General features: G+C 50.7%; 2 protein-coding genes across 4 annotated transcripts in view; both read right to left on the reverse strand.

Moving 5' to 3' along the window:
• Window positions 1–417: 417 nt before the first annotated feature.
• LOC121846411 (proline-rich extensin-like protein EPR1) lies at window positions 418–4,727 on the reverse strand. Its single transcript, XM_042321258.1, has 4 exons — window positions 4,711–4,727; window positions 2,606–3,646; window positions 2,333–2,539; window positions 418–2,279 (listed from the first exon to the last, which is right to left on the reverse strand). Exons 1-4 carry the CDS (start codon window positions 4,725–4,727, stop codon window positions 980–982), a joined length of 2,565 nt encoding a protein of 854 aa, XP_042177192.1. The 3' UTR covers window positions 418–979.
• Window positions 4,308–15,776, reverse strand: part of LOC112246731 (serine-rich coiled-coil domain-containing protein 1-like) — a 129,553-nt gene continuing 118,084 nt past the window's right edge. For 2 of the 3 annotated variants that reach the window (XM_024415252.2, XM_024415242.2), the window contains one exon: window positions 4,308–6,618. In XM_024415252.2, coding sequence (XP_024271020.1) covers window positions 6,061–6,618 — 558 coding nt within the window. In that variant the 3' untranslated portion in view covers window positions 4,308–6,060. The remainder of the gene's footprint in view (window positions 6,619–15,776) is intronic. The other variant, XM_024415257.2, reaches the window with a different exon arrangement.

Here is a 15,776-nt window from a genome sequence, read left to right on the forward strand (position 1 = left end):
CTCCGACTGGAATCACATCGGTTATATTCATGGCATTATTATCTGCAACATTGAACAAAGCTTGTCCACTGAACGTAGCCCTTGAGGCACCAGCGTGACTTGTTGCTCGTTGGTGGTATGCTTCACTGTATCAACACGTTGTATCAACAGTGCATTCACTGGTTGAGTCGTTTAATGAGGGTCTCCTCCTCCACTTCACTCTCAACGCCAGTAGCTATCTCGAGAGCTAATGGAGGGTGTCTGCAGCTCTAATGAATAGGGGAGAGCAGCCAACCCTGCGGGATAAAGCCATCCAAACATAATTAGCGATAACCCAACACCCAAACGAAAGAAACTCTAGTAGATTGGTTCAATGTCACCAAAGTCAACAGCACCGCACACCGAGCATCTCCTCATCTTTTTTGTCAGTAAATAATACAGAGTGAAAATAATTTATTAAAACAACTATTGTGGTGGAGAGACCACTTGACATAGTATTTTTTTGTTTGTTTTGGTTCTCTCATTTCTCTACATTGTGAACCCTGTAAATGTTTTTAAAAAATAACCTTAAAATCGAATAAACATGAATATTAACAGGGCTTATCTATGTACAATATACAGGATATAACATCATGTCACCAGTCTGTAAATACAGTCATGTTCTTCATCAAACACTCTAAATAATAAGTCCTTGTTATCCAATATGAGAGCTAACAGTCAACGAAGTGTCCTGGACTTTGTGGTCAGTTAAGAAACATACATTACTGAGACTCTTGTGATGCTCTATCCACTACAAGAGAAACAATCATTGTAAATCAGTTGTGTACACATTTGTTCAGAACTCAAAACCTCAACTTTGTCCTTAAACCTTGAGCTCCCCTTTCTATTCCCAATCCTTGTCCTGAGAGCAGTATGTTGATCTATCCCAAAGTTGCAATAATTAAAGCTGAACCCCCCCAACTTGTAAACCATACAGGAAATGTTCCAGAATTATTACAGTTCATATTAAACACATAGTGGAATCAGGCGTAAACACTGTAGAGATAAAGGCTGGCTGGCTGTGGGGATACAGGCTGATGGTCTGGCTGGAGGGATACAGGCTGATGGGCTGGCTGGAGTGATACAGGCTGATGGGCTGGCTGTGGGGATACAGGCTGATGGTCTGGCTGGAGGGATACAGGCTGATGGGCTGGCTGTGGGGATACAGGCTGATGGTCTGGCTGGAGGGATACAGGCTGATGGGCTGGCTGGAGGGATACAGGCTGATGGGCTGGCTGTGGGGATACAGGCTGATGGTCTGGCTGGAGGGATACAGGCTGATGGGCTGGCTGTGGGGATACAGGCTGATGGTCTGGCTGGAGGGATACAGGCTGATGGGCTGGCTGGAGGGATACAGGCTGATGGGCTGGCTGGAGGGATACAGGCTGATGGGCTGGCTGGAGGGATACAGGCTGATGGGCTGGCTGGAGGGATACAGGCTGATGGCTGGCTGGGGGAGATACAGACTGGGAGGCTTGGGGGTTGGCTGTGGAGATACAGGCTGATGGTCTGGACGGCTGGGGGATACAGGCTGATGGTCTGGCTGGCTGTGGGGATATAGGCTGATGGGCTGGCTGGAGGGATACAGGCTGATGGGCTGGCTGGAGGGATACAGGCTGATGGGCTGGCTGGAAGGATACAGGCTGATTGGCTGGCTGGGGTATACAGGCTGATGGGCTGGCTGGGGGATACAGGCTGATGGGCTGGCTGGGGGATACAGGCTGATGGGCTGGCTGGGGGATACAGGCTGATGGGCTGGCTGGGGGATACAGGCTGATGGGCTGGCTGGGGGATACAGGCTGATGGGCTGGCTGGAGGGATACAGGCTGATGGTCTGGCTGGAGGGATACAGGCTGATGGTCTGGCTGGAGGGATACAGGCTGATGGGCTGGCTGGAGGATACAGGCTGATGGGCTGGCTGGGGAGATACAGACTGGGAGGCTTGGGGGTTGGCTGTGGAGATACAGGCTGATGGTCTGGACGGCTGGGGGATACAGGCTGATGGTCTGGTTGGCTGTGGGGATACAGGCTGATGGGCTGGCTGGAGGGATACAGGCTGATGGGCTGGCTGGAGGGATACAGGCTGATGGGCTGGCTGGAAGGATACAGGCTGATTGGCTGGCTGGGGGATACAGGCTGATGGGCTGGCTGGGGGATACAGACTGATGGGCTGGCTGGAGGGATACAGGCTGATGGGCTGGCTGGGGGATACAGGCTGATGGGCTGGCTGGGGGATACAGACTGGGAGGCCTGGGGGTTGGCTGTGGAGATACAGGCTGGTGGTCTAGCTGGGGGATACAGGCTGGTGGGATACAGGCTGATAGGTTGGCTGTGGAGATACTGGCTGATGGGCTGGCTGTGGAGATACAGGCTGATGGGCTGGCTGCGGAGAAACAGGCTGATGGGCTGGCTGTGGAGATACAGGCTGGTGGGCTGGCTGTGGAGATACAGGCTGGTAGGCTGGCTGGCTGGAGGGATACAGGCTGACGGGCTGGCTGGGGAATACAGGCTGATGGGCTGGCTGTGGAGAAACAGGCTGATGGGCTAGCTGTGGAGAAACAGGCTGATGGGCTGGCTGGGGAAATACAGGCTGATGGGCTGGCTGGGGAAATACAGGCTGAGGGGCTGGCTGGGGGATACAGGCTGATGGGCTGGCTGGGGGATACAGGCTGATGGGCTGGCTGTGGGGATACAGGCTGATGGGCTGGCTGGAGGGATACAGGCTGATGGGCTGGCTGGGGGATACAGGCTGATGGGCTGGCTGGGGGATACAGACTGGGAGGCCTGGGGGTTGGCTGTGGAGATACAGGCTGGTGGTCTAGCTGGGGGATACAGGCTGGTGGGATACAGGCTGATAGGTTGGCTGTGGAGATACTGGCTGATGGGCTGGCTGTGGAGATACAGGCTGATGGGCTGGCTGCGGAGAAACAGGCTGATGGGCTGGCTGTGGAGATACAGGCTGGTGGGCTGGCTGTGGAGATACAGGCTGGTAGGCTGGCTGGCTGGAGGGATACAGGCTGACGGGCTGGCTGGGGGAATACAGGCTGATGGGCTGGCTGTGGAGAAACAGGCTGATGGGCTAGCTGTGGAGAAACAGGCTGATGGGCTGGCTGGGGAAATACAGGCTGATGGGCTGGCTGGGGAAATACAGGCTGAGGGGCTGGCTGGGGGATACAGGCTGATGGGCTGGCTGGGGGATACAGGCTGATGGGCTGGCTGTGGGGATACAGGCTGATGGGCTGGCTGGAGGGATAGAGACTGGGAGGCTTGGGGGTTGGCTGTGGAGATACAGGTTGGGTGGCTGGCTGTGGGGATACAAGCTGTGGGGCTGGCTGGGGGGATCCTGGCTGGTGGGCTGGCTGCGGGGATACCGACTGGGGGCTGGTTGTTGGGATACAGGCAGGTGGGCTGGCTGGGGCGATACAGACTGGGAGGCAGGCTGAGGGGATACAAGCTGATGGCCTGGCTGGGTGGATACAGGCTGATGGGCTGGCTGAGGGATACAGGCTGACGGGCTGGCTGAGGGGATACAGGCTGACGGGCTGGCTGGGGGAAATACAGGCTGAAGGGCTGGCTGGGGGAATACAGGCTGGTGGGCTGGCTGGGGGAATACCGGCTGGTGGGCTGGCTGTGTTTGGCAGAAAGTCATCGTGGGTAAATGCAGCTGGCTGCTTCCACTAGCCCAGGGGTGTCAAACACATTCCATGAGGGAAGAGTGTCTGCAGGTTTTTGTTTTTTCTTTTCAATTAAGCCGTAGACATCCAGCTGAGGGGAGTTCCTTACTAATTAGTGACCTTAATTCATCAATCAAGTACAAGGGTGGAGTGAAAACTCGCAGACACACGGCCCTCTGTGGAATGAGTTTGACACCTGTTGTACTAGCCCATCATTGTCGTCATGGGATACAGAGAGCCCCGCTAAACACAGGATAGAGAGAGCACTGAAGACATTCCCTCCTCCAAGCCGCTCTCTCTTTCACTCTCTCTAGGTGTGACAATGCTGGGCTAGTGTAAGTAGGCTGAGAGGGAGAGTGAAAGAGGAGAGAGGAGAGAGAGGTAGAGAGAGAGAGAAAGAGGAGAGAGGTAGAGGGAGAGAGAAAGAGGAGAGAGGAGAGAGAGGTAGAGGGAGAGAGAAAGAGGAGAGAGGTAGAGGGAGAGAGAAAGAGGAGAGAGGAGAGAGAGGTAAAGGGAGAGAGAAAGAGGAGAGGAGAGAGAGGTAAAGGGAGAGAGAAAGAGGAGAGAGGTAGAGGGAGGGAGAAAGAGGAGAGAGGAGAGAGAGGTAAAGGGAGAGAGAAAGAGGAGAGGAGAGAGAGGTAAAGGGAGAGAGAAGAGAGAGCTAGAGGGAGAGAGAAAGAGGAGAGAGAGGTAGAGGGAGAGAGAAAGTGGAGCAGTAATCCTGAGGGAGAGGAGATGGACCGGGGGAGAGTAAAGCTGCATTTCTTCAAGATGTCCTTCACCTCGATGAGTCCTTGCTTCTGCTCCAACTAGACTGGACTCCAACTAGACCACTTTCTGCTGTTTCCAAAGAGAACAGACACAGACACAGTCTCCCAGCAGCCTCTATACTGTACACCACTATGTACTGTAGCGTTGAGTCCAGTTGCATGGCAGTTTCATGTACATTGTTACAAAAATCCTCGTGTCTAATTATCATTACAGCTCATGACCATTTTTTTTTGTAAACCCATCTTACAGTTCAAAGACGTGCATTCTCATGTACCATCAACATTGTTATCACAATGGTGTTCTCCGAATATGAAACGCTATGCCTTGAACAAGACCTATTGCCTTAAATAAGTGACAGTACAAGGATAGGGTTCTATTCTCACACGAGACATTATACAACCTATAAGAGCAGGAGTGCTGATCTAGGATCAGGTAGCTCCTATAAAACATCATCTAATTCATTATTTATCTAAAAGACAAAACTGATCTTAGATCAGCACTCATTTGCTTTATGAGTACCTTCCCTGGTGAATCGTCCCAGTTTATGATATCAACATATAAAACAGTGTCAGGTGTAGACAGACATCTGTTCTTATTAAAGACACCCACTTTCACTGTACAAAAGCCCCCCCCATTTAAATGTGTATATAATCTTAAAAAGCATGCAATTATTAAAAGGTTAATGAATAAAACTCCCTTAAATTGGACTGACTGTCTGTGTCAGAAATCAGAGTTGGGATCTTTGACAGGATTTGGCAAATATGAGAAGGATGTCAGTCACATTGTCAGTGCAATGAGCAGCATGGATTGGCCATGTTCAGCTCTGCTGACAAAACTGTAACATTCACATGAGTTAATTCCCTGTAGTGTTAGAGCTGAGAGGGGAGTGGAGTGTCTCCATGTTAGGGTGTAATAGCAGTGTGTGTGTGTGGGCATAAGCAGCTGTCAGCCAACGCTCATCATTTAGTGCTGATCTAAGGTGTTAGACTGACGACTGCCATGTGAATACTGGCTGACTGACTGGCAGACTGGCTGGCTGACTGACTGGCAGACAGGCTGGCGGGCAGACTGGCTGGCGGGCAGACTGGCTGGCGGGCAGACTGGCTGGCTGACTGACTGGCAGACTGACTGGCAGACTGGCTGGCGGGCAGACTGGCAGACTGGTGTGTGATCAAGTGAGCACATCTATCAACCTTTTAATATGTCAAAGTGGTCAAATGCACAGTACCACACAGACATGTACCTTCCGAGGTTCTGTGAGTCTAGAGGTATGCTTGGATGATCGTGTAACTGTGATCTAGATGGTGGGTACAGGATAGTGTCTGTTACAGCATACTCTGCTCAGGGATGGGAAGGACTGACAGCTAGGGTTGAGATGAATGAAATGTAAGAAATTGGTAGGATTTGAGCTAAAGTCAAGTTGATTGGAAGTTTTGAGGGTTGAGGACACTGGTTGTTAGGTGAATTCCGGAGATGACTTTCACTTCCATGATTCAGATGGTGATGTGTCCATTATATTATATGTTTTAGGGGACATGGGGAAAGTGAAAGGTGTGTGTATAAGTCTGAGTGGTTGTGTGCGCACGACCCCAGTGCCTTAGCCGTCGTGTTGGGCCAGGGCCTGCAGTTCGGCAGTGTGAAGTGAGTGCTGCAGGAAGACGTTCTTGCGGCTGTACATGTGCAGGGAAAGGGGGCCTCTGGGAGGCTGGCCCAGGCGGCCCGTGAAGGAGGAAGAGGAAGATGAGGTGGAGAGAGAAGGCTGGCAAGGGATAGGTACCGGGGCTCTCTCGCTGTCTGAAGAGAGGCTGCTGCGGCAGGGACTGCCTCGGCTCTGGAGGCTGGAGCTGCTGCCCCACACCGCAGTCCCCACCCCCACCGCCCGGGGGATCTGGCTGGCTGGGTAGTCGATTCTCCTGAGAGCCCCTACCTCTGATGAGGTCAGAGCCCCTTCTGGTCTCCTCGGGGGTCCTGCATGGTCCCTGCCTCCCCCGGGGCCACTGGGCGACAGGGCTGGGGCTGGGCAGTGGCTCTCATCGCTGGAAGTGGAGTGTTCTGCCGCCATACGGCTGTATTGGTCCTCGATGAGAGACCGAGCCGGGCTTCTGTCTCTTGTGCTGGTACTGTTTTGGCTTGTTGTTCGGCTGGGATGGATGGTCTGCGAACCGAGAGAAAGAGGGAGAGAGAAAGACAAAAAAATGTAAAAATATGACACCAATGTTTATTTTATTTTACCTTTATTCAACCAGGCAAGTCAGTTAAGAACAAATTCTTATTTTCAATGATGGCCTAGGAACAGTGGGTTAACTGCCTGTTCAGGGACAAAACGACAGATTTGTACTTTGTCAGCTCGGGGATGCAACCTTTGCAACCTTTCGGTTATTAGTCCAACACTCTAACCACTAGGCTTTGTCTAATTATTTCCCGACCAACTGGAATCTTGCTCTGTAAGAACCAGAACAGGAAGCAGCCTCAGTCCAACTGGAGACTTTAACCAGAACAGGAAGCAGCCTCAGTCTCTACAGCACACAGTGGGGAGGTGGTACACAGAGCAATGGCACCAAGGAGAGACAGCCACCTGTTCCTGGTCACACAACACTGCCTCTCTTATGCAACATGGCCATGTTTAGCAAATACTTTTATCCAAAGTGACTCACAGGACCTCTTTCTCCCCTCTCTCTCTCTCCAGATGAAATCCTGCTGACCACTGGCTGCATCCCCTCCTCCCTTCTCCAGACCATCTCTGGAGACCTTCTCCCATTCCTCACTTCCCTCGTCAACTTATCCCTGACCACTGGCTGCGTCCCCTCTGACTTCAAAATGGGCCGAGTCGCTCCCCTCCTCAAGAAACCAACACTTGACCCTCGTATGTCAAAAACTACAGACCAGTATCCCTTCTTTCTTTTCTTTCAAAAACACTTGAGTGTGAGGTCTCTGACTAACTCTCTCGCTATCTCTCTCAGAACAATCTTCTTGACCCTAACCAGTCACGCTTCAAGGTGGCTCACTCAACAAAGACTGCTCTTCTCGGTGTCACGGATGCTGTCTGCACTGCCAAAGCTGACTCTCTCTCCCGTTTTCATTCTCCTAGATGGACCTGCTGCCTTGGACACCCTGAACCACCATTCCCCCTTCTGACACCCAGCCTGGCAGATACCTCAGCTTGGATGTCGGCCCACCACCTCAAGCTGAACCTCGACAAGACGGAGCTGCTCTTCAGATTCTACGTCAAATGTTTGACTAACTAAACACAATCTGAGTAGACGGGAGGTTACATAGAAAATTAACCGAGTCGACAGCCCAAAAAGTAAAGCAATTTCCTTACCGTGTTTGATACAAATCTACTCTGAGCAGGGGAATCTAATTACAAGGAGCAAAGCATATGCAATAACTTTCGAGGTGTAAATGGGAATTGAATGTAATATCACCGTGTTATTCCATCACAGAGGAAAACAGATGGAGACAGAAAGGGCCTATTGGGACGGAGGAACAGAGTGCTAACACGTCATGTCTGATCCCATTTAGCATGTGTATTTATTAGGGATCCCCATTAGCTACTCTTCCTGGGGTCCAAACACATCACACCAATAAATCTATATAAAACAACCCATCATAGAACATTATTACTCCACTAGATATCTACAATACAACAGCTATAACACCACCGAACACCAATATTATAATGTACGTGTGTGTGTTCCTGTCTGCCATTTCACAGTCTGCGTTGTTCAATAAGTTATAGTTTTACCTGCTTGCATTAGTTACTTGATATGGAATAGAGTTTCATCATTACTTAAGCAGAAATAACACTAATCATTCCATCAACACATTAAATGGACACAGTAATAAAAAACGAGAAGAACACTGAGCTTTTCAAAATAATCACTTGCATATATATATATATATATATATATATATATAACTCCTTCAGATATCCCGAGACCTGTGAACTGACATTGAAAGGATAAATTCTGTTGAGTAAAAAGCAGTGTGTGTGTCTGCGTGTGCTGAGAGTTCTCCAGCCGTGTTGATGGAACAGGGCTGGTAGAGAGATGGGAGGAGCGCTGGTGTAGCCAAGGACAAGGGGGGTTGATTTACAAACTCTGGTGTCCTCTCAAGTATACACTCTGTGGCAACTGGCCTGCCTCGGTCGGCAAAACACACACAATAGTAAGACAGAGTGATTTAAAAGGAACGCCTCTGCAGTCCCAGTCTTTATTGGGCTGTGAAGAAACACAGCAAGTTGCTAATGGCAGAGTTTTGTTAAAAGCCTTCCAGCTGATTATATGCACAAGTGGAGACGCAACACCATTTCATCACTTTTTTCCCCTCGAGGAGAATGTCACAGCGAAGCTGCTTTGTTCTCTATCCAGTTGCAGTCTGATTCACACTGAACCCAGTGAGTCAGTAGAGACCGTACAGTCTGATTCACACTGAACCCAGTGAGTCAGTAGAGACCGTACAGTCTGATTCACACTGAACCCAGTGAGTCAGTAGAGACCGTACAGTCTGATTCACACTGAACCCAGTGAGTCAGTAGAGACCGTACAGTCTGATTCACACTGAACCCAGTGAGTCAGTAGAGACCTTACAGTCTGATACAAATGCTACAGTCCAGCTGAGCACAGCAGTCATTCATTCATGTGTTGCTAAAATTTGCCATCTGAAGACAGACTGCTAGTGCATTGGGAAACTCCATATGAGTCACAAATGTTTGCGACAAGGAGCAAAAACATGCTCTCTGTCTCTCGCCCTCTCTCTCTCTCTAAAAACAAAATGGAAGGACGTGAACAGCCCTTCTCCACCCACAACTAAATGCAGTTTGTCAGATCAACACAATGAAGCAGAAAAACAAACTCTAAACATTGTATGAGAAGACTGTCATTGAGGGCTTGGGCTTTTTGTCGTGCCTGCCTCTCGGTATTGTACGATTCCTCGCAGAGCCAGCTGAGGTACAATCAGAGTCCTCTCGTGGTGATTACGCAATCAGATCAAATCATATCTCAATTTTTGTTTCAAACTTAATGGGAATTCATGATATACAGTGGATTCGGAAAGTATTCAAACCCTTCGACATTTTCAGCTATTTCCAGGTCTCTCCAGAGATGTTCAATTGGGTTCAAGTTTGGGCTCTGGCTGGGCCACTCAAGGACATTCAGAGACTTGTCCCGAAGCCACTCCTGCAATGTCTTGGCTGTGTGCTTAGGGTTGTTGTCCTGTTAGAAGGTGAACCATTGCCCCAGTCTGAGGTGCTGAGCGCTCTGGAGCACGTTTTCATCAAGGATCACTCTGTACTTTGCTCTGTTCATCTTTCCCTCCATCCTTACTAGTTTCCCAGTCCCTGCCACCACCGTGCTTCCCCATAGGGATGGTATTGGCCAGATGATGAGTTGTGTCTGGTTTCCTCCAGATGTGATGCTTGGCATTCAGGCCAAAGAGTTCAATCTTGGTTTCATCAGAGCAGAGAATATTTTTTACCATGGTCGGAGAGTCTTTAGGTGCCTTTTGGCAAACTCCAAGCGGGCTGTCATGTGCCTTTTCCTGATTCGTGACTTCCGTCTGGCCACTCTACCATAAAGGTCTGATTGGTGGAGTGCTGCAGAGATGGTTGTCCTTCTGGAAGGTTATCCTACCTCCACAGAGGAACTGGAGCTGTGTCAGAGTGACCATCGAGTTCTTGGTTACCTAACTGACCAAGGCCCTTCTCCCCTGATTTCTCAGTTTGGCTGAGAGTCTTGGTGGTTCCAAACTTCTTCAATTTAAGAATGATGGAGGCCACTGTTTTCTTGGGGACCTTCAATGCTGCAGAAATGGTTTGGTACTCTTCCCAAGATCTGTGCCTCAACACAATCCTGTCTCTGAACTCTACGGACAATTCCTTCAACCTCATGGCTTGGTTTTTGCTCTGACATGCACAGTCAACTGTGGGACCTTGTATAGACAGATGACTGCCTTTTCAAATCATGTCCAATCAATTGAATGTACCACAGGTGGACTCCAATCAAGTTGTAGAAACATCTCAAGGATGATCAATGGAAACAGGATGCATCTGAGCTGAATTTCGAGTCGCATAGCAAAGGGTCTGAATACTTATGTACCGTGGTAAATAAGGCATTTCTGTTTTTATTTTTAATACATTTGCCAACATTTCTAATAACCTGTTTTCGCTTTATCGTAGTGGGGAATTGTGTGAAGATTTATGAGAAAAATCAATTAAATTCACTCCAAAAAAAGGCTCAATGTAACAAAATATGGAAAAAGTTTAGGGATCTGAATAAATCATTTTTAAAAATTCTCTAAATAAGCGGTGTTCAGTTAAAGGTCAAATACACCGCATTTCAAACAGTCAGCAACAATCAAATTCATTCAGGGCTTGTGAAGTTATACTTAAGTTAAATATAACCCTTCCACAACAATAAGACCCACAATTTAAAATGTTTTAATTTCACCTTTATTTAACCAGGTAGGCTAGTTGAGAACAAGTTCTCATTTACAACTGCGACCTGGCCAAGATAAAGCATAGCAGTGTGAATAGACAGCAACACAGAGTTGTGTAATAATTAATTTTATCAAAATAGTTTAACCTGCTTTCTATGAAAATGCCAATTTTTGTTACAAATTTAACCAGAACCATGTATAATATACATTCACTAATAAATAACTGACTTATTGTAGCAGGCATTGGACTATAGGAAATAACACTGGTCTCATCAACCATCTCTCAAGCCCACGTGCTAGCCATTAGCCAGCTAATCTTTATATTTCTAGTGTAGCCAACTTGGATCTATTTGCTACAGTAGCTGACAAGGTTGAACAGTAGAATACTTATGCACACACCCTTCTGTCTGTCTTCAGAGGTTTGAACAGCATGTTAGCCTTTCCACTTTGTTCAGATGTTGAAATCAAGTGGCCTACATTATTTCTCAGAATGAGAACAAGTTGCCAATTCCTTATATAAAATTGTGTTTTATGCATATATATATATATATATATATATATATATATATATATATATATATATATATATATATATATATATATATATATATATAAAACACAGACTAGACAGCTAGTATAACAGTCTTTGGCTGAAATGCTGCTAGTGGTACGTAGTACCCCAATGCTGCACGTGACAAACAAGGCATTTGTGTTCCGGAAGCAATGTTCACTCTGGTTTTAGTAGTGTCTTTTCTGCACGCAATTTGAGTAGTTGAGACATACAAAAGGTCTTGTTAGAAAAGTGAACTTCTCCTTTATTACAGTAAAATAAATGCCTCAACGTGTTTCGGTGTCCATATGACCAATTGTTGGACCAAACCTCAAATGCAAATAGCGAGTTGAAACCGCTCGTCAGAGAGGAAGACGTGATCTTTCAACGTTATTGGCGTGAGAGGCAGGGGGAGGGGCTTGGTGTGTAAACCATAGAGGAAGAGACAAAGCGATAGGTTTAACTCTCGCTAAAATCAGTCCAAAATAAGGCCAATGCGTTTCTATTGGCTTGTTTTGAACCGAAGCTTGTTGCTTACTTTCCCGTCTTTGGAACAGCAACTCCCATTGTTAGGGAGGAGACGTGAGCATCTCTTCATTATATACACATCTCTGGTGTAGATGGGAAGGTGAACACAACACAAAGGAGTGAAGGAGACGAGACCAGAAATACAACATGAGAACAAGCGAACATAAAGCTTGATTCTTGCGATACCGGCACTTGGAATATCATGAAAAAAATACATTTGAATTAATACAATTAATTCGATATAGCCCCAGCCTTCAGACCCTCAGACCGCCCCTCAGACCGCCCCTCAGACCGCCCCTCAGACCGCCCCTCAGACAGCCCCTCAGACCGCCCCTCAGACCCAGCCCCTCAGACCGCCCCTCAGACCGCCCCTCAGACCGCCCCTCAGACCGCCCCTCAGACAGCCCCTCAGACCCAGCCCCTCAGACCGCCCCTCAGACAGCCCCTCAGACCGCCCCTCAGACCGCCCCTCAGACCCAGCCCCTCAGACCGCCCCTCAGACCGCCCCTCAGACCGCCCCTCAGACCGCCCCTCCCTCAGACCGCCCCTCAGACCGCCCCTCAGACCCAGCCCCTCAGACCCAGCCCCTCAGACCGCCCCTCAGACCGCCCCTCAGACCGCCCCTCAGACCGCCCCTCAGACCGCCCCTCAGACCGCCCCTCAGACCGCCCCTCAGACCGCCCCTCAGACCGCCCCTAGCCAGGCTACTTAATGAGCTTTAGGCAAACTAGTCTGGCAGCACATCACCACCATGTGCCAACCACCCACTCCATTCCCCTGCACAAAGCCCAGTACAAAGCCCTGCACACAGCCCAGTACAAAGCCCTGCACACAGCCCAGTACAAAGCCCTGCACACAGCCCAGTACAAACAAAGCCCTGCACACAGCCCAGTACAAAGCCCTGCACACAGCCCAGTACAAAGCCCCACACAGCCCAGTACAAAGCCCTCAGCACACAGCCCAGTACAAAGCCCAGTACAAAGCCCAGTACAAAGCCCAGCACAAAGCCCAGTACAAAGCCCAGTACACAGCCCAGTACAAAGCCCTGCACACAGCCCAGTACAAAGCCCAGTACAAAGCCCAGTACAAAGCCCTGCACACAGCCCAGTACAAAGCCCTGCACACAGCCCAGTACAAAGCCCTGCACACAGCCCAGTACAAAGCCCTGCACACAGCCCAGTACAAAGCCCAGCACAGCCCAGTACAAAGCCCTGCACACAGCCCAGTACAAAGCCCTGCACACAGCCCAGTACAAAGCCCAGCCCAGTACAAAAAGCCCAGTACAAAGCCCTGCACACAGCCCAGTACAAAGCCCTGCACACAGCCCAGTACAAAGCCCTGCACACAGCCCAGTACAAAGCCCTGCACACAGCCCAGTACAAAGCCCTGCACACAGCCCAGTACAAAGCCCTGCACACAGCCCAGTACAAAGCCCTGCACACAGCCCAGTACAAAGCCCTGCACACAGCCCAGTACAAAGCCCAGTACAAAGCCCTACAACAGCCCTGCACACAGCCCAGTACAAAGCCCTGCACACAGCCCAGTACAAAGCCCAGTACAAAGCCCTGCACACAGCCCAGTACAAAGCCCAGCACACAGCCCAGTACAAAGCCCTGCACACAGCCCAGTACAAAGCCCTGCACACAGCCCAGTACAAAGCACAAAGCCCAGTACAAAGCCCTGCACACAGCCCAGTACAAAGCCCAAAGCACACAGCCCAGTACAAAGCCCTGCACACAGCCCAGTACAAAGCCCTGCACACAGCCCAGTACAAAGCCCTGCACACAGCCCAGTACAAAGCCCTGCACACAGCCCAGTACAAAGCCCTGCACACAGCCCAGTACAAAGCCCTGCAACAGCCCAGCCCAGTACAAAGCCCAGTACACAGCCCAGTACAAAGCCCTGCACACAGCCCAGTACAAACAAAGCCCTGCACACAGCCCAGTACAAAGCCCAGTACAAAGCCCTGCACACAGCCCAGTACAAAGCCCTGCACACAGCCCAGTACAAAGCCCAGTACAAGCACAGCCCAGTACAAAGCCCTGCACACAGCCCAGTACAAAGCCCTGCACACAGCCCAGTACAAAGCCCTGCACACAGCCCAGTACAAAGCCCTGCACACACACAGCCCCAGCCCAGTACAAAGCCCAGCCCAGTACAAAGCCCAGCACACAGCCCAGTACAAAGCCCTGCACACAGCCCAGTACAAAGCCCTGCACACAGCCCACAGCCCCACAGCCCAGTACAAAAGCAGCCCAGTACAAAGCCCAGCACACAGCCCAGTACAAAGCCCTGCACACAGCCCAGTACAAAGCCCAGCCCACACAGCCCAGTACAAAGCCCTGCACACAGCCCAGTACAAAGCAGTACACAGCCCAGTACAAAGCCCAGCACACAGCCCAGTACAAAGCCCAGTACAAAGCCCAGTACAAAGCCCCTACAAAGCACACAGCCCAGTACAAAGCCCTGCACACAGCCCAGTACACAGCCCAGCCCAGTACAAAGCCCAGCACACAGCCCAGTACAAAGCCCCCAGTACAAAGCCCAGTACACAGCCCAGTACAAAGCCCAGTACACAGCCCAGTACAAAGCCCCAGCACACAGCCCAGTACAAAGCCCTGCACAGCCCAGTACAAAGCCCAGCACACAGCCCAGTACAAAGCCCTGCACACAGCCCAGTACAAAGCCCTGCACACAGCCCAGTACAAAGCCCAGTACACAGCCCAGTACAAAGCCCTGCACACAGCCCAGTACAAAGCCCAGTACAAAGCCCAGTACAAAGCCCAGTGCACACAGCCCAGTACAAAGCCCTGCACACACACAAAGCCCAGTACAAAGCCCTGCACACAGCCCAGTACACACAGCCCAGTACAAAGCCCTGCACAGCCCAGTACAAAGCTGCACACAGCCCAGTACAAAGCCCTGCACACACACAGCCCAGTACACAGCCCAGTACAAAGCCCTGCACACAGCCCAGTACAAAGCCCTGCACACAGCCCAGTACAAAGCCCAGTACAAAGCCCTGCACACAGCCCTGCACACAGCCCAGTACAAAGCCCTGCACACAGCCCAGTACAAAGCCCTGCACACAGCCCAAAGCCCAGTACAAAGCCCAGCACAGCCCAGTACACAAAGCCCTGCACACAGCCCAGTACAAAGCCCTGCACACAGCCCAGTACAAAGCCCAGCACACAGCCCAAAGCCCTGCACACAGCCCTGCACACAGCCCAGTACAAAGCCCTGCACACAGCCCTGCACACAGCCCAGTACACAAGCCCAGCACACAGCCCTGCACACAGCCCAGTACAAAGCCCTGCACACAGCCCAGTACAAAGCCCTGCACACAGCCCTGCACACAGCCCAGTACAAAGCCCTGCACACAGCCCAGTACAAAGCCCAGCACACAGCCCAGTACAAAGCCCTGCACACAGCCCTGCACACAGCCCAGTACAAAGCCCTGCACACAGCCCTGCACACAGCACACAGCCCAGTACAAAGCCCTGCACACAGCCCTGCACACAGCCCAGTACAAAGCCCTGCACACACAGCCCAGCACACAGCACACAGCCCAGTACAGCCCTGCACAGCCCAGCCCAGTGCACACAAAGCCTGCACACAGCCCTGCACACAGCCCTACAGCCCTGCACACAGCCCAGCACAAAGCCCTGCACACAGCCCTGCACACAGCCCAGCACACAGCCCAGTACAAAGCCCTGCACACAGCCCAGTACAAAGCCCAGCCCACACAGCCCCACACAGCCCCAAAGCCCTGCACACAGCCCTGCACACAGCCCACACAG

Source organism: Oncorhynchus tshawytscha, linkage group LG04 (assembly GCF_018296145.1).
Source record: "Oncorhynchus tshawytscha isolate Ot180627B linkage group LG04, Otsh_v2.0, whole genome shotgun sequence".
Classification (NCBI taxonomy): domain Eukaryota; kingdom Metazoa; phylum Chordata; class Actinopteri; order Salmoniformes; family Salmonidae; genus Oncorhynchus; species Oncorhynchus tshawytscha.

What these genes read in the sequence shown, in the direction of transcription:
- LOC121846411 (XM_042321258.1), bottom strand. An exon ending in CCCAGCCAGCCCATCAGCCT is followed by an intron (nt 2,540 to 2,605) that starts GTATTTCCCCAG and finishes GTTTCTCCACAG; the next exon opens with CCAGCCCATCAGCCTGTATT. An exon ending in CACAGCCAACCTATCAGCCT is followed by an intron (nt 2,280 to 2,332) that starts GTATCCCACCAG and finishes GTATCTCCACAG; the next exon opens with CCAACCCCCAGGCCTCCCAG.